This window comes from Leucoraja erinacea, chromosome 2 (genome assembly GCF_028641065.1).
Source record: "Leucoraja erinacea ecotype New England chromosome 2, Leri_hhj_1, whole genome shotgun sequence".
Lineage (NCBI taxonomy): Eukaryota > Metazoa > Chordata > Chondrichthyes > Rajiformes > Rajidae > Leucoraja > Leucoraja erinaceus.
In genome coordinates, this window is record NC_073378.1 from 75,169,890 (window position 1) to 75,189,343 (window position 19,454).

Genomic DNA, 19,454 nt, shown 5'->3' on the forward strand with positions numbered 1-19,454 from the left:
GCTAAACTCTCTGTAAATGGCTTTATCACTAGAGTTTAAGGAACAGCAAACCTAATTGACACGAATGAAATAAAACTAAAATTTAACATGTGCCCTTCAAAGGAGAGTGGTCACCAGTTTGCGATGGGCAGTAGGTGAATTATAGTGGGCCTAGGTCCTTAGCGAGGCAAAAGTTGATATGTGTCATAACCACTTAAAGCACTTCATCACAACCGACGTGACTGCCATCAGTCAGTAGTCAGAGGCATGTCACCCTGCTCTTCCTGGGAACCAGTACTATGGATTCCTTTTAAAGCAGATGGGGACCTCAGACATTAGTAGAGTTTGAAGACATTTGAAGACAAGGTCCAACCAGTTGGTGTGCACAGGTTTTAAGAACATGTCCAGTTATACCATCGTGGCTGATTGCTTTCCAAAGGGTTTGCCATCGCAAAGGATCTTCTAATATTGAACTCAATGACTAAAATCAAGGTGCAGTTAAGGCCCAAGAAGGCACATCAACCTTCTTCCTTTCAACCCGAGCATAGAAAGTATTGAGCTCATTTGACAGATCGCTGTCACTTCAGCTACTTCTTGGTTTCACCTTAAGGGAAGTAATGACGTGCAAGCCATGCCACAGCTGCCAAACGTCCATCCGATTCTCAGCTTAAACTAAACTCCTATCTTGTTTCAGGCCCGAACATTCAAAAACATTAACCCACAGTACAACAAATGTCTGGCAAAACCAAGCTCTTCAAACTCATATCACTAGCGCTTCACTGAAACATGTATTAATCCATACTCTGCTGAGGTAAATCTTTAAACTAACATGCCCCAATTCAAATATATCTGGATACCTCCCTTCCTTTGACAGTCTGCTGGTTAATGTACTTGTTCGTTGGTGCTCCATTTGAAAGCCAACATAAACAAATTTAAAACACGCCATCAACATGCCAGAATTAAAACCCCAAATGTATGAAACAGTTCACCAGCAGGAGGAAGTGAAACCCACTGCTGAATCAACCCGGAGAAGAAGAATGTTCTGAGTGTTAGTGCATTACCTAATAAGTACATAGAAAGGCTTTGTTCTTAATCCCAGAAAGCTTGCAGTGTTTAATCATCTGTGCAAACATCACCTCACCACCAGAGAAGGGGCACTGCACCGTGACAAATATTTACTGTTAAGTAAATTTAAACCAATAGAATTATTTAACCAAGGTAAATTATTCAGTTGTGAGTCATCCAACTGAACACAATTTTTTACTCAAATCAAACTAAAATTCATTCAATTCAAAACAGCCAATCAGGCCTACACACCAGAGAATTCTTATATCACCAGTTTTTTATATAAATATTTCTTCATGCTAATCCATGGTTTATATCATCCAATCTTCCTTTAAAGGAAAAACTTTCAAGTACTATCCTGCAGTCATATATTCAGATTCTTCACAAGATTAATACCAGGTCATTCTTTATTGAGGGTCTCAGAGGGTGTTGACTTAGGTTTAAGACAAGAGGGGAAGATTTAAGACGAATCCAAGGGGCAACTTTTTCCAGAGGGTGGTGGGTATATGGAACGCGCTGTCAGAGGATACAGTTTAGGCAAGTACTACAACTACATTTTTAAAGACATTTGGACACGTACAGGGATAGGAAAGATTTAGAGGGATATGGGCAAACAGAGGCAGGTGGGACGTGTAAATGAGGCATCTTGATCATCATGGGCAAGTTTTGCCGTGCTCTATGATTCAACCCATTTTTTTCCATTCAATCTCAGTGCACCAACACCACTGTACTTTATAACTATTAAACTTGTTACCTCAATGAAGGTAATATATTTGAATAGTATCTTACACACATGAGGACAGTTGAAAGCACCTAACAGTTCCATATTTACCACAAGCATCGAGGCATCTAACGTGCGCACAGTGCAGGAAGGATGATTTACTGAAGATGTTCTTGTTTATAGAAACCTGCCTGAAAATTAAAGAAGTACCCAATTTCAGGGCTGACAGGGATTGATCTCATTCTGCTGTTGGTCACAAGTGGTGATGTCATTGCACAAAATATCAAAAATATCATGCAGTACTTCACAAAAATATCAAATTACATGATTTTTGTGGTCAAATGTCTGGAGTTGAACTTGAACCCATAATCTTCTGCCGAGTTGAACATAACTTGAAGCTGGAAGGGTAATCAGCTGGTGAGCAAAGTTTTGAAATGACCAGGCAAGAGCAGATCAGAGGCTGGACAAACTGCACACCTTTTGACACCCCAAGACGTTCTGCAACCGTTAAGGCACGTGGAGTTCACAAATAACTCTCCACTTGCCTGGACAAGTGCAGGTTCAACTACACGCAAAAAGCTTGACACTACTCAGGAAAGAACAGGCTTGATTGGCGCCCCATCAGCCAACCAAAACAGTTATCTCCTGCATGATCAGCACACTGGATGCAGTGAATGCTATCGACAAAACACATGGAATAGAGAAAAGTACAGCACAGAATGTCTGTGCTGAAAATAATGCTAAATTATGCACAACGCCTAATCTCCTCTGCCTGCACATGATCCGTATCCGTCCATTCACCGTATATTCATGTTCTTATCCAAAAGCTATGTAAATGCCGAGAGACACACCACTCTTCGTTTAAAACTTGCCTTGCACATCTCCTTTATAAACTTTTTCTCTCACACCCTCTGCACTTTGACATTTCCACCAAGGAAAATAGTTCCGAAATTCTACTAGATTTACTAGAATGGAGTGACTGGGCTTGTATTCACTGGAATTTAGAAGGATGAGAGGGCATCTTATAGAAACATAAAATTATTAAAGGATTGGACACGCTAGATGTAGGAAACATGTTCCTGATGTTGGGGGAGTCCAGAACCAGGAGCCACAGTTTAAGAATAAGGGTTGATGCCATTTAGAACTGAGATGAGGAAAAACTTTTTCACACAGAGAAAGCCCTCTCCCGAGTTTAAAAAAAAAATCACACTTGTGGTAAGCACGGAGAGTAGAGGGTACGTCGGAGCTCGGTGACGTCTCTTAGCGGCTCGTAACTCTAACGGCAGGCACTCGGGAAAACTCGTTAACGGCAGGTAAGCACAGGAAGACTCGTGAAGATTTTTCAACATGTAATGTTGAAAAATGTCCACGAGAGCCCCGAGTACTGACGAGTGGCCATTTCTGTAAATCTCTGAGTTCGAATCAGGGCAAACTCGGGGGAGCTCTTGGAATGTACTTGTACCGTGGGACAGGGCTTTGAGTTGTGAATTTGTGGAATTTGTGGAATTCTCTGCCTCAGAAGGCAGTGGTGGCCGATTCACTAGATGCATTCTTAGGGCTAGTGGAATCAAGGGGTATGGGAAGAAGGCAGGAATGGGTACTGATTGTGGATGATCAGCCATGATCACATTGAATGGCGGTGCTGGCTCAAGGGGCCGAATGGCCTACTCCTGCCCCTATTGTCTTTGTATCAGGTCTCCCCTCGACTTCCCAACGTTTTAGTCTGTCCAACCTCGCCTTATAATTAATACCCTCCAATCTGGAAACAAAGAATTGCAGATGCTGGTTTATACGAAAGATGGACACGGTGCTGGAGTAACTCGGCGGGTTAGGCAGCATCTATGGAGAAAAAGGACAGGTGACGGCTTGGACTGGGTCGCATCCCGATATGTCACCCATCCTTTTTCTCCAGAGATGCTGCCTGATCCGCCGAGTTACTCCAGTACTATGCGTCTACCCTAATCTCTGCAGTTTTCTGGTTAACACCCCCTGCACCCTTTCCAAAGCCTCAACATCCTCACTGTAATGAGGGAATGAAAACTCTACACAATAATCCAAACGCAGCCTCGCCAAAGTCTTATAAAGCTGCGATATGACTACCTAACTCTTATATTCAATGCCCGGACTGATGAAGGAGAATATTCCATATGTCACATGCCTTCTTTGCCACTCTATCTACTTGTATTTCCACTTTCAGAGACCACAAGATCCCTTTGTACATCAATGGTCATGCAAGGGTCTTGACATGAACTGAATAATTTTCCCTTACATTCGACTTCCCAAAGATCAACACATTACATTTGCTGGGATTAAACTTCATCTGCCATCTCTCTCTGCCTATTTCTGTAGCTGATCTATGTAACGTTGCACATCTATTATGGTTATTCGAAAAGTTAGTCTAACTGTACCTCACAAACCCACGATTACTATCACAAAGGGCAAGGCCTTCAGGTGGGTGGGAACATGATAGCAACATTTAAGAGGGTTTCGGATAGGCACATGACTATGCAAGGGATGGAAGGATATGGATCCCATGCAGACAGAGAATAGTTTAACTTGGCATCAAGTCCGGCAGGGACATGCTCTGCTGTACTATACAATCTGCAGTTTCCCATCTCAGTCACACTTGGAAATACATCACTATTTTTTATGATTGGATTTAATTGTTTTTTAAATCCCCATGGACAGCACTGTGGGAGTACCTTGACTACAAGGTGTCAAAGTGGCAGCTCACCATCAGTCTTTCAGGGCAATAGCTGTTAGGTTAGATAAACACACCCACACCCCAAAACTGAAAGCTGCCCATGCAAGCAATATTTAATTCCATTTCATTACCTGCATTCTGTGATTAATTTGTCATTTACAGCTCAGGATGTATCGAAGCATGCGGCATATTTAAAAGAGGGTGATTAACTGAGTACAGACACAAAATGCTGGAATAACTCAGTGGGTCAGGGAGCATCTCTGAAGAAAAGGAATAGGTGATGTTTCTGGTCGAAACCCTGCTTCGGACCCGAAATGTAACCTATTCCTTGGCTCCAGAGATGCTGCCTGACTTGCCGAGTTACTCGATTTTATGCCTATCTTCAGTGTAAACCAGCATCTGCAGTTCATTCCAACTGATTAACTGAGTAGATATGCTGTTCATGAAAAGTTCTACAGGATCAATAATGGCAATAATGCTTTTTAGTTGAATAAAGGTTCAAAGGATCTCCAATATCTTCACATAAAAGGATCGCAAGAACATCTTCAAACTCCTGCAATGACGTTTCTATTGTTTCATTTATAGGCTTGCAGTCAATGACAATCCATACCTTCCAACCCATGTAAAGGCAAAACAAAAATCTAAAAACAAAAACAACCACACTTTAATCATCAGTACTACAGGAATTCAAAGTTAATGGTACTTAACGCATAAGATATAGTTATTAAAAATCAAATATGCACCCATGGACTGGCCAAAATCATTTCAAAGTTAACTCGCATTCAAACAATATTGACAAGGCTACCTAATTCTCTGCAATGTGACTCTTGTTTGCACAAGATCAAATATTGACAGATATGACCTAGAGTCCAATAATCTATGACAGTTCAAAGCAAACCAAGGGAGTACTGGCCCATATGTTCCTTTGAAACAGAGGCTCTTGAATGATGCAAAAATCCAAAGACATCAGCTTGAAGAATGAGTACTTCCTAGAGCCATGACCAATGTTGATCCCTCAATCAACACAAGTACAACACATTATCGGGTGATCATATTGTTGCCCATGGGAGTTTGCTGCACATAGGTTAACTGCTAAATTTATTGCACAACAACAATGTCTAGACTTCAAACTGTGTGTGTAAGTGTGGTTTGGAGCACCAAAATTGCAAGTCAATAAATCAGCCTCTTACTTGGAGCACAAGTGCGATGCTCACTTGCCAAAAACACTGATTCAATATCTAAGTATTGGCACAGGTTACACCCAAAGACAATTTATTTCAGGTTATCAGCAATCAGAGTAGCTGATAAGTGTCAGTATTACAGCTGGTGCTGTGTCCTCTTTTCAGCATTTCTCCAGCACCCTCTCCCCCTAGCCGCCAAATGTTTCCAAGTAGATTGGTCATGTAAGTTTTTTCTAATCTCAGAATATGGCTCGCTGAGAAACAATGCACTGAAACATACAAGGCTGGCTCACATGAGTACAATTAGAAAATAAAATTACACCCAGCTAAAGCTTGCTCAGAACGACTGTTTTCAAGGAGGATGTTATGCCATTTCCCTGGGCCTAACCCATTTCTGGAACACCTAGACAACAAGGACTCCTACCTTCGACTCCTATTTATCGACCAAAGTCTGTCTACAATACCATAATCGCATCCAAACTCATCTCCAAACTCCAGGAACCCACTGTCACTGGATCCTTGACTTTCCAACTCACAGACCACAATCCGTGAGAATAGGTGACAACACCTCCCCCACCAAACCTCTGAACACTGGTGTCCCGAAAGGATGCAATATCAGTCCCTTAATATACTCTCTATACATTCACAATTATACAGCCAAATTCAGCTCCATCTATACTCTTGCAGATAACAAACAATGGCGAGACAGAAGACAAGGAGGAGATACAGCATTAAGTAACGTGGTGTCAGGACAATATATTCAATGTGAGCAAGACTAAGGGGCTATTTATCGACTTCAGGAACAAATCAGCAGCAATGGTGCCGAAGCTTCAAGATCACAGTGAATGGCGGTGCTGGCTCGAAGGGTCGAATGGCCTACTCCTGCACCTATTGTCTATGTTCCTTGGTGTTAATATCACCAATGATCTGTCATGGACCGACCACATGCAATAGCCAAGAAGACACACCAATGCTTCTACTTCCTCAGGAGATTGAGGAAATTCAGCTTCTCTAATGAGCCACACAAACCTCTATTGATGTATCATAGAAAGCATACTGATGGGTTGCATCATAGCATGGTTTGGGAACAATGACCAAGATCGCAATTAATTGCAGTGTTGTGGATGTCGCCCAGTCCATCACGCAGACCAGACTCTCCACCACTGACTGTAACTACACCACGCAGCCTCAGGAAAACACCCAACTTAATCAAAGACATGTCCCACCCTGGTCATTCCTTCTTTCCCTTCTCCCATTGGACAGAAGATAGAGTCTTGAAAGCATGCACCACCATAATCAGGATCAACTTCTTCCCCTCTGTTATCGGGCTTCTGAATGCTCCTCCCATAAACAAGGATACTATCCAATTCAACTCTACCTCATTGCAGACTTTGTCTATAGAACTTCGAAACAAAATGCCAAAATGCTGGAGTATCTCAGCGGGACATCTCTGGAGAGAAGGAATGGGCGACGTTTGGGGTGGAGACCTTGCTTCAGACTATACAAATGATGTGCTACAATGCTGTGAACTATATTTTGTGGTCTGCATATTCCCCTTTGCTCTACCTATGGTACTTGAGTTTGATCTGATTGTGTTTATTTATAGTATTATCTAATCGCATTGGACAGCATACAGAACACATTTTCACTGTACACATAACAATAACAAATCTGAACCTAAACTTTATAGCAGAAGAATTGGAAATGGTTAGGGAGAAATTGTGAAGTTCATGACTTGGACTACAGTGAGAGATGCGCGGGAAGGAGGGACGGAGGGAAGGAAGGGAACAAACTCACACGTTCTACATAACTAAACTGAGCTAAGGGACGAATCAAGTGCACAACGGAAGCCCAAGAAGTCTTTGTGAGCCCAGGAAGAATCAGCAAACTCTATTTAGACAGCATCTAAGGCGAGGAATGAAACCAGCTTCCTGGGAGTGCAAGACAGCGACTCTACTACCTGTGCTACTTCACTTGATCACGGGATGTTTTGCAGGAACAAAGAAAAACAGGAATTTTAAAGAGGCAAAGTCCTTATTTGCTGATGTTGAAACAGGCTATGCAGGTTAAAGAAATGTCCCACAATGACGACTTAATCCTAGGTTTGTATCCCCTCTTCTGCAAGAGCTGATTGAACCCAAACTATCACATAACAATGAGCATTAGTGACAAGCGGCATCGTCCGAGGCTCCGAACAAAGCTATCCTGATATAGAAACATAGAATATAGGTGCAGAAGTAGGCCATCCGGCCCATCGAGCCAGCATCGCATTTCAATATGATCATGGCTGATCATTCAAAATCAGTACCCCGTTCTGGCTTTTTTCCCCCCATATCCCTTCATTCCCTTAGCCCCAAGAGCTAAATCCAACTCTCTTTTGAAAACATCCAGTTAATTGGTCTCCACTGCCTTCTGTGGCAAAGAATTCCACAGATTCATAACTCTCTGGGTGATTTTTCCCCCTCATCTCAGTCCTAAATGACCTACCCCTTATTCTTAAACTGCGACCCCTGGTTCTGGACTGCAACATCGGGAGATTTTTTCCTGCATCTACCCTGACCAATCCTCTGCAAATTTTATATGTTTCTATAAGATCCCCTCTCATCCTTCTAAATTCCAGCAAATAAAAGCCTAGTCGACCCATCCCTTTATCATATGTCAGTCCCGCCATCCGTGAATGATGGCGGGACTGGTGAACCTGCGCTGCACTGCCTCAATAGCAAGATTGTAATTCGTCAAATTTGGAGACCAAAATTGCACACAATCCTCCAGGTGTGGTTTCACCAGGGCCCTGTCCAACTACAGTAGGACCTCCTTGCTCCTAATCTTAAATCCTCTTGCAATTAAGGCTAACATGCCATTAGCTTTCTTCACTGCCTGCTGTACCTGCATGCTTACTTTCAGTGACTGATGTACATGCACACCCAGGTCTTGTTGCACCTCCCCTTCTCCTATTCTGACATCATTCAGATAATAATCTGCCTTCATGTTCTTGCCACCAAATTGGATAACCTCACATTTATCCACATTATACTGCATCTGCCCACTCACCCAACCTATCCAAGTCACCCTGCAGCCTCATAGCATTCTCTTCGCAGCTCACACTGCCACCCAGCTTTGTGTCATCTGCAAACTTGTAGATGCTACATTTAATTCCCTTGTCTAAATCGTTAATATGTAATGTAAACAACTGGGGTCCCAGCACCAAGCCTTGCGGCACCCCACTAGTCACTGACTGCCATTCTGTAAAGCCGTTATAGCAGCGCATTTGGAAAGCAGTGACGGGATCGGTCAAAGTCAGCATGGATTTATGAAGGTGAAATCATGCTTGCTAATCTGAGAGGATGTAACAAGTAGAATGGATAAGGGAGAGCCAGTGGATGTGGTGTATCTGGACTTTCAAAAAGCCTTCGACAAGATTCCACACTAGAGATTAATGTGCAGAATTCCACCATATTATGGTACTGTTGCCCAAGGGGCCTTGCACAACAAGATCGCTCACTAATCCATCCTCATTACACAATACCCAGTCTAGGATGGCTTATCTTCTAGTCGGTTCCTCTACATATTGATTTAAAAACCCATCCTGCATGGATTCCAGGAAATCCTCCTCCTCGGCACTGTTACCAATTTGGTTGGCCCAATCTATATGTAGATTAAAGTCACCCGTGGATTATTAGGCAGGCCCCAGAGCACATGCATTTGACAGACTCTTTATCCTTCTTCCTTCCAAGGACGCAATAGATCAATCTCATACAATCAATTTTTAGGAGCACCAGCTGAGTAAATAGCAGCGCTGGCTGTTTGTTTTAGAAAAAAGAAAATCTAAGTAGTCGAAAGGGAAAAGGACCAAGGAAGGAACATTCACAAGTCAAGGCTCACTTAAAAAAATAATTTTCATAATGCACTTGGAAAACACAAATTAAGGTTAATTCCCGGGATGGCGGGACTGTCAAATGCTGAGAGAATGGAGCAGCTGGGCTTGTACACTCTTGAGTTTAGAAGGATGAGAGGATATCTCATTGAAACATATAAGATTGTTAAGGGCTTGGACACGCGAGAGACAGGAAACAAGTTCCCCATGTTGGGGGGAGTCCAGAACCAGGGGCCACAGTTTAAGAATAAGGAGTAAGCCATTCAGAACGGAGACGAGGAAACACTTTTTCTCGCAGGGAGTGGTAAGACTGTGGAATTCTCTGCCTCAGAGGTTCTCGGGATGCTTTCAAGAGAGAGCTAGATAGGGCTTTTAAAAGTAGCGGAGTCAGAGGATATGAGGAGAAGGCAGGAATGGGGTACTGATTGGGGATGATCAGCCATGATCACATTGAATGGCAGTGCTGGCTCGAAGGGCCGAATTGTTTATTGTCTATAAGCCACAATTATTTCTACCCCTCTCCTCTAGTGCACTTTCTAGAAACCTTCTGTGACCAAGCTTTTCGTTATTGTCATAAAAACTAGTGGCTGAGTGCCAAATTATGTTTGATAATACTACAAGGCATGCAAATATTTTACAACTAGGTACTACATAAGTATATCATAATAGGCCCCAAGGTTTCAATCTATACACGTGGCCCCACATTATGGGAGGTGATGGGGGGCCCACGAGCCCAGAGAATGGGACGGTTTAATCTCAGAAAATGGCCGATATTGCAATTTTCCATAAAGCAAAGCTGCACCATTTGCATGTGTCAGGAATGAGTTGAAATGAAATACATTCGGTGCTGATGTATTTACTTTTTTATCCATGCAAATCCATGAGGAAATGTTGTGTACAAGACCAAGTGCGGACCCGTTGGGCCCGTTCCCCCAACGCAATATTCTACCGCTCCCCCATAGCCCCCAACTGCGCAGGTGCGGCTGACGGGTTTCCGCTGTGACACCAGAGATTCCCCGTTGTGACTCGAGTGACTCAAGATCAATGTGTACGCATCTCACTCTCCCTCTTCAGTCCTCTATTCCCCTCCTCCATTATCCTCCCGCTCCCCACCCAACACCAACCCTCCTCTGCTCACCCCCTCTCCCCTCTGCTCTCTTCCCCTCCCCTATTACCTTGCCACCCCTCTTCCTACCCCTATCTTCCTCCATTCCCCCTCATCCCTCAGCACTCCCCCCCCTCCCCTCTCTTCCCCCCCCCCACCTACACCAACCCCCCACACTCCCTCCTCACCTCCCCCACTGCCCTCTATCCACCACTCCCTACCTCCCCCCCTCCCCAAGATCTCGATGTAAACCACCAATGGCCCCGTTTTCACCACCACGTCGACAATAAAGTTGTACGAGGTGGGGGCTGTCGGGGGGGGGGGAACGTGCCGAGGTGGAGGGAGAGGACGAGGCTGGGGCATAGTCCTTGCCCCGTGTGCCGCTCCCGCTCCCCCCCCCCCCCCCCCCCCCCCCGCGGCCCCGGAGCAGCAGCACAACCACCCCCTAGCCCCAGTCTTTTCAAATCCCGTACTTGAGGCAGGGGCTGTCGGGGAAGTGGGCCAAGCTGCCTGGAACCGGGGGTTGGGGAGAGGCTGACGCCTGGTCCTAGCCCCGGGTCCCGCTCCTCTCCCTCCCCACGAGCCCAGAGCAGCAGCACCATCGCACCCAGACCTAGCCGCAGCGCTGCGGTCATTTCCAATCCTGCACGCGCAAATACCGGGCCCACTACGCACGCGCGAGGAGACTTTCAATTATTTTAAAATCCGCACGCGTGGTAATTTCAAATCCCGCACGCGGCTGGCGGGCACAACAAGTGGAAAAGTGATTTTTTAAAGTTTAAAGGGTCAATAACATAAAATATAACATCAATCTGAACGAAACTGGGTGGTTCACATCACAGGACAATGGTGAGTAAGGTGGACTTAAAATTGTAGCGCTATCGTGTACTTTTTGGCGGCGTTTCGGTGACGTTGTACGGGGCTGACGGGCAGGGCAAATGAAAAAGTGATTTTTTTTAAAGTTTAAAATGTCAATAACGTAAAATATAACATCAATCTGAACAAAACATGGCTATTCCACATCCTAGGACAATGGTGAGTAAGGAGAGTCAAAAATTGTGCGGACACGCACGCGTACAAATAAAGGAACAAAGAAACAAGATGAGAGTTTTATATATATCACCTTTTTGGAATAAGGGCACATTTCCATAACTCAAAGGACCATAACACGTGGATCGCCTGCATGCATTTATATTTGGATTTGCCAATTTAGCTTGATCCTTTTCTTTTGGAAAGGGCTGTTCGAACTACTCTCTCTGAGAATGAATGCCATAACATCAAAATGCATTAATTGCCGAAGCTGGAGAAAGCATATACGCAAGGTGAATAAGATCATGAATTTGAACACTGTGATTTACAAAGTTTTGCGTTATGCCTATGTGTGACCTGCAATATCAATACATTTATGGCTCCTTTGACTAAACCTCTGGGGTCTTCTTCCATCATTTTTTACTACATTTGGACAAAGATCAGGGAGTTTTTGTTTGCTTGTTATCCGGTCCTGTAACATTACACCAGCACTCTGTCTCAATTCTTTCTTATTCAACACCTTCAAAAGGTATCACAAAGCATGTCAAATGTAACAAAGGAATTCATTTTATTCTTATTAATCTCTGATAAGGGAGCAAGAAAGGAACCTGAAATCACGAGGTTGGTTTTGCACAATAGGAAGGAGAAAGGAATCCGGCTCAACAATTTCTGCCTGGCACCCTAGCCAATAATTTTGAGAATTGTTTGGATGAGGAAAACTGTAATGGCTATTAACCCAATTAGAACAGTCATACTGGAGAGGTTTTAGAATCTAGGACTGCAAAGGAAAGTAAATATCAATAAAAGGTAGAGGTTCCATGCAATGCACAGAGTAGTACATTTGCTTATCCTACGATGCTAGCAAGCCTCAAATTCAGCAACAAGCAAACAGGTTAAAGAGATTAGACTCAAGCACATGTGGTGCGCTGACCAGGAACTGAAGGGAGCCCTAGCAACATATTTAATTACACCAATTCACTAGTACAATATTGGCAATGGGATCTGCCTTTGGCATCACACTGGTGCTTTCCCCTCCTCCTTCCACCCCTCCCTACTGCTTCCCCATTTCCCTCCTCCTCGCCTTACAATCCATAATCCTCCCTCCAGCTTTACATTTCACTCCTCGTCTTCCCTCCTTATCCAACACCCTTTTGTCTCCTATCTCCAGGCTATGTCACTATCTCCATCCATTTGCCAATCACCCCTGTATACACCTGTCACTTGTCCAGCTTTCTCCCCCTATCCCATCAGTCTGAAGATTCCTGACCCAAAACGGTATTAGTCCATTTCCCTCTATAGATGCTGTCTGACCCACTGAGTTCCTCCAGCGCTGTTTGTTGTCTCAGATTCCAGCATCTGCAGTGTCTTGTATCTCCTTTTGCTTTTATTTCACATTTCCAGCAATTAAGTTTCTGTTTTACACTGGAGTCTAAAAATCAGACCCAAATCTTTTGTTAATAAAATCTTCCACACAAGGGGTAACAGTGTCTTGGAACTCTTCCACACACACCAACTGATGCTGCACCAATTATTTATTTTTTTGGCCTGAGACTGAAGGATTTCTGGTTACCAAATTAAGTAATATGATGCATATGGAGCTGAGCGGCAAATCGGGCATGTCCTTATGAAATGGCACAATAACGATGAGGATGGTAAAACAGCTGCGCAGTAACGGTAGGCCACTTCAGTTCCACTTCAATTATACACCAATGTTAAAACTAATGACACATTCAATCAGGGTTTTGTCCATGTGTCTTTGTCCTTGGAGGCAAGTTTACCCCATGTTGAGAGCTTTTGCAATTGTGCTATTGAGTCCATGACTGGCGTGCACATGGACTCATAATGAAAGTTGCATTTCTATTTTAGCTATGTGAAGCAAAACTGCTTCCCACTGTTCCTAGTTAAGGGGCTGTCCCACTTGGGCGACCTAACCTGCGAGTTTAGAAGTGTCTTCGACCTTCAAACTCGCAGCACGGTCGACACGTGGTCCTAGGAGGTCCTATGAGGTCGCTGGAACTCTCCTTCATGCTCGCGGCCTCAGCTAGGCCGGAAAGATTTTCAGCATGTTGAAAAATTTTCTGAGAGTAAAATTTGGTTGGCATGGTTCTTTTTAACTCGTAGTGCAGTGGAGTGGGGTCGCTATTTAGTTACAGACAGTCGAAGCAGCCGTATGCAATATCCTTCTCTGACCAGGCATTTTGATTGGCTCATTGGAGTTTCCAGGACCAAGGAAAACCGACCGGTAGGTAAAATGCCCACTAAACTTTATTATACTTCTTAAAAGTGTCTCCACTCCTCCCTCCGTGCTCTCTAAAGGGCCTACCGTTACTGCGCAGCTGTTTTACCATCCTCATCATCGCGGGTGTGAATTTCAGAGAGCGCTCCCCCGCTTTCCCTGTCCCCCGTGCGCGTGATTGTGCGCGCGCACGCACTGTCGATCCAGCTCGCGGTTTCAATACGGACGGTCGATCCAGCTCGGCGCTTTCCAGGCGAGTGCCCTCGAGCTTGAAGGTCGAAGACACTCTTCGTAACTCGCAGATTAGGTCACCCAATTGGAACAGTCTCTTTATATTGTCAATGCAAATCTGCAATTGCTTTTCAAAAAAAGTTTCGAACAAATTAGTCAATGCACCTGATAAATTATTCCTCTCTTGAGAAATTCCACTCATCCAAAAGAGCACAAAACACTGTTCTGCCTATTGTGCCTATGTTAGGTTTGGGCTCAGCAATTAATGCAAGCCAATTCTGATTACATCTGCATTTCCGAATGATAGATACCGTTCCCAATTGCAATTGAGTCAGGAAATTATGGACGAGAGAACTAGAGATGAGCTAAGAAAACGTCTGTGTAATATAAGGTGATACAATCTGCAATGTACTGCCCGAAAGGATTTTTTGAGAGGGATTATGTTTAATATTGTAAGCATAGGTTGGGCAGGGGTGAGAAGTTCCAGTTCCAAGAAAGAACTCTGCTCTGGGACTAGCTGGATAGCTCCATTCTTTTGAAGAGTGATCAAAAGGCTTCCTGCTACAATTTTTGTTTTTATATGCTGGCGCAAGAACAATATGGCTATTTTAATCTCTGTAGACACTGTACAACCACACCCATCAAACATGGAAGACCACCACTTTCATTCATAAAATTGTAATAATCAGCTTATTTACATCACCCTTCTAATTGTTTTTTGTTCAAACTTCAAGATAAGCCAATTGCCACATTAAACACCAATACACTGGTGATGAAGGCTGTGGTAATGAAACTAGAGTTATTGCCCCCGATACTAATTGCAGCTCTGTTAAACAATTTCACCCTACACGAAGGATATTATTATTTAATGCTGCTTTTTGGAGAGCAGAACAATGAAAAGAAACACCCTGAAATTAGCAAAACCTTACAGGAAAGGAGAGGATTCACACAGTAACTCTAGACAATAACATGCATGCACAAACCACCTTTAACAAAGCTATGCAGTAACGTACCACTGATATAAACCCAAGTCAGGTGACTACTGGCCGGTTTTCAGTAATATCTAAAGGAAGAGTGTGTAGGAAAGAACTGCAGATGCTGGTTTAAATCAGACACAAAATGCTGGAGTAACTCAGCGGGACAGACAGCATCTCTGGAAAGACGGAATGGATGTCGTTTTGGGTAGTCTAAAGGAAGAGAGCAGTTTAGGATATGAATTATAGAATTAGGGACATGATAGCTCAAAGGCACATGCGCCAGTAATGGAATGAATCAGAGACCAGGGCAGGAATGAAGTACAGAGATATGGAAGTATTATAGGGCTGTAAAAGATTAAAGGCGAATTATGGATAGAGAGATTTGAAATGACATTAATTCATGAACAAGTGGCGAGATTATTAGCATTTCACATATCAATAGAAACTCACCAAAATACTCCGCCTTGGGGTGTGCATCCATTTCTTGCTCCAGGCGCTCGGTGAGGGCTTCTAACTTTAATTCGGCTGTCGATTGCCCCGGGTTGTGCTGCATGAGGAGAGTCTGGCAGGGCAGGCGCACTTTGGAGGCGGCCTCTTGACGACTATAATCAGGATCATGACCGTGGAAAGACCTGGACAGCTGGGCTTGCTCTGGAGCTAGGGGCCTAGGGCTGGAGAAGGTACCAGGGTGGGCCTGAGGAAATGCGCTGGGTGGGGCCAAGGTCGTGGCCAAACTACACGGTACACTGATAGACCTGGGGCTGGCCTGGGATGGCTGGGTATCCACCTCAGGAGCGTGATGGTTAAGCTCAGACCAGTCTGGTCTAGGGCTTGTCAAACTGGATGGGCTGTGATGATTGAGCTGGGACTGTGCTTTGTGTTCAGGGGCTTTGCCCACAGCTCGGTGCACAGTGGACTCACAACCACCAGGAGCAGAGTGGGGATTGACTTGGAACAGGGTAGCCTCTTTTGGACTGGAAGAGAGTTGATGTGAGCCCAGGAGACTAGATCGGGGACTGACCAGGTTGGACCTCGAGCTGCTTTCCTGGTTACTGCTCGACCTGGGGATGGTATGGGAATAATTTGGGACACCAGATGGGATGAAGCTAGAGGGAGGGCCATGGGGCTCAAGACCAGTGTGCCCAGTGACAGCCCTCTCATGCTCATGGTTGGGTCTGAGCGTCAGGTCTTGAGAGTATCGGTTGGGTAAAGGAGGTCCTTGGTGCCCAGGGAGGTTGGATGCTGGTGTGGCAGACACTGGGGGCTTGGTTCCAAGCTCCCCACTGAGGCGATTCTGAAGCCGGGCGCGATCAAGGGAGGGCACTCCATCAGGATTACCAGCCATTGGGCCACAGCCCCCATTCACTCTGACAGCAGCCCCCTGCTGATTGCCCATCAGCAACATCTCCTGTTGCCTCTGCTGGTGAATCCTGTTCATTTTGGAGGCAAACACCCGACGGGTCTCCTCAAACTCGGGCTTGCACGCCTCCTTGTTCACCCTGAACAATCCATCCTTGGATGCTTCATACATGTTCAAGTCCTCGATGAATTTGCTGGCCTCCAGCCCCAGATCCTCATACTTATCCATGTTTTTGCAGGGGTGTTCTTTAATCGAGCTAAACCCACTGGCGGTGTGTTTGCGAGCCCTGGTTCAGTGCCAGAGAGCTGGTCTGATGCAAACATTCAGGTCTTACAAGTAAGCGACAGTGCAAAATATGGGCAACACCTGTGAGAAGAGAGTAGAAACTGGGTTAAAGGTACAAGACGATCAGCATCGCACACCCAGAGTTGAGCAACTCAAGATGAAAACAGAATTTGGAAGAGCTCAGCAGGTCTAGCAACATCTGTGAAAGCAAAAGGTGTAAATCCAGTTTCCAGTCAAAACCCTGCATCAGGACTGAGGGGGATTGACTGCACATCGAGGATGGCAAAGGCTGGTGGGTGACAGGTGGGCAGATTAGCCCACTATGCCTCGTAGCCACAATCCCACCCCACAATGTACTTTATAATACTGTTAATTGCCCCTACCCCCTCGCAATCTGGCTGCAGGATCACGTCCGAAAATCTGACTTGCATCTTTTGCCTCCACACATGATACTGAGCCCGCTGAGCTCTTCCAGCATTTTTGTTTCCAATCGCCAAGTTCGCCAACCCGCCTCCTATTCCCAACCCCGGGATTCGTTAACCTCGCCCACCCACTCCCCTTTCAGCAGTCCCCAACCCAACAAAACCAGCCCAGAAATTGTGCTGTAAAACTTCACCGTGGAAACTCAATCACTTCCAAAGCAGGATTCAGCACGGATTGGAAAGTGATCGTGTCTTGGGATTTCTCGACACACCCGGTGGAGGGGAGAGGAGAGGGGGGAGAGGGGAGTGGGGTGGAGGGAGAGGGCGGGGAGAGGGGAGTGGGGTGGAGGGAGAGGGGAGTGGGGAGGAGAGTGGGTGGAGAGGGGAGTGGGGTGGAGGGACAGGGGGTGGAGAGGAGAGTGGGCAAAGGGGGAGAGGGGGGGAGGTGAGGGTAGAGGGGAAATGTAAGAGGAGGCCACCAGCGCCGCTCCCCGCCCCATCAACGTGCGTCTCTCCACTCACCGTCCCGTCCTCACAAACAGCCACGCAACGCGGAAGCCGCCCTCCAACTTTTTCAAACTTTACAAACAGTTTTTAAACTAAAAGCGAGTCAAAGTGTCGCCGCGGGCCGAGCGGTCCCGGTCCAAGCGGCACAAGCGGTAGAAGCGGCACAAGCGCAGGCGGCCCTGAGGCGGCGACTCACTCACTCACTCACTCACTCACTGAGCGGCGACCGTTGCCCGGGGCCGGAGCGCGCCCGTAACAAGTAGTGCGCAGTGCGGCGGCGGCGGACGGGCGGACGCACACTGGCCGGGGGCCGCTTCGCTGGGGAACGACGCAGATCAATGTGCGGGCAACCCTGGTCTTAAAGGGGCAGCGCCTCTCCAGGAATCTGCCGCTCAGGGCAATCCTTCATTGAGTCTGAAGAAGGATCTCGGCCCGAAATCTTTCATTCATTTGTTCTATATCTCACATTTTGGCGGGTTGAGGCGAGCGTCGATTTCCAAAATCAGTTTTATTAACAAAATGACCAAATCAACGGAGTAACACAGCCAATTATACAAAGGTCAAACCACAACGGTGGTGGAGAACGACTGAAGGGGCATCGCCCAGAAAGCGCGCGAACACCAACCCCTCCCCATAGTCGCGCGACCGAAGCACCGGACCGCAGGGTTCATTACTTGCGGGCACCAGCAGTTGCAGCTACAGGCCCACCCCCCTTCCCCCTCCCTCCCCCCCCCACCCTCCCCTCCTCCCCCCCTCCTCCCCTCCTCCCTCCCTCCCTCCCTCCCCCCTCCCCCTCCTCCCCCCCCCCCCCCCTCTCCCTCCCTCCCCTCCCCCCCCCCCCTCCCCCCCCCCCCTCCCCTCCCCCTCCCCCCCCCCCCCCCCCAGAACCCGAGGCACGGAACCGAGCAGGGACCCGGATGAGACGACCGGAACGCGTGGTTCGCGAAAGTGGGGCGGGCATAACACGAGGGGCCGGCAAAACAAGGCTTGCAGGTGGTAGGCGGTCAAATGGTGCAACTGGGTGCCGTAGGTCACAAGGAAGTGAACTTGGCACTTCGGTCCGTGGAGATTTCGGAGGGCACCCCGAACCAGGCAATCCAGTGGGCCGCCATAGCCCGGGCGCAGGCCTCGGCGGAGATATCCGAAAGTGGGATTGCCTCCGGCCACCGCGTAAAACAGTCCACGATGGTGAGCAGGTGAGTGGTGCCGCGGGACTGTGGCGATGAACCCACAGTCCCTTGGGTGCAGGAACCTTCGATCGGGGACCGCGGACTCCTGCGCCGGTGGCCATACGTGCCACTGGATCGTGGAGGTCTGACATGGGATACAGGCGTGGGCCCAGGCAGCTACCTGCTTGCGGAGCCCATGCCAGACGAACTTAGCTGCCAACAGGGCCGACGTCGCACGTATGGACGGGTGGGCCAGGCCATGAATAGCGTCGAAAACCCGCCGTCTCCAACTAACGGGGATGACCAGGCGAGCGTGCCCCGTGGAGACGTCGCACAGGACCATGGTACCGGCCGCACCGCAAGGCACTTTGTTGAGCCGAAGGCCAGCATTGGCGGTGCGGTAGGCTGACATACCGGTATCTGCCCGCTGCGCTGCTGCTAACTTGCAGCAGTCAACGCCATGGGCGACGGCCGAAACTGAGGGAATTGCGGGACGGGACAAGGCGTCGGCAACGACGTTAAGCTTCCCGGCGACGTGTTGGATATCAGTTGTGAATTCCGAGACGTAGCCAAGGTGTCGCTGCTGCCGGGCAGACCATGGGTCAGCGA

General features: G+C 46.7%; 1 protein-coding gene across 1 annotated transcript in view; it reads right to left on the bottom strand.

The window, feature by feature from the left end:
* Positions 1 to 18,087, bottom strand: part of LOC129711228 (LIM domain-containing protein 1-like) — a 42,777-nt gene extending 24,690 nt beyond the window's left edge. The window contains exons 1-2 of the mRNA XM_055658733.1: positions 17,692 to 18,087; positions 15,553 to 16,828 (exon numbers count right to left, since the gene is read on the bottom strand). Coding sequence (XP_055514708.1) covers positions 15,553 to 16,690 — 1,138 coding nt within the window. The 5' untranslated portion in view covers positions 16,691 to 16,828; positions 17,692 to 18,087. The remainder of the gene's footprint in view (positions 1 to 15,552; positions 16,829 to 17,691) is intronic.
* Between the last annotated feature and the right edge of the window lie 1,367 nt (positions 18,088 to 19,454).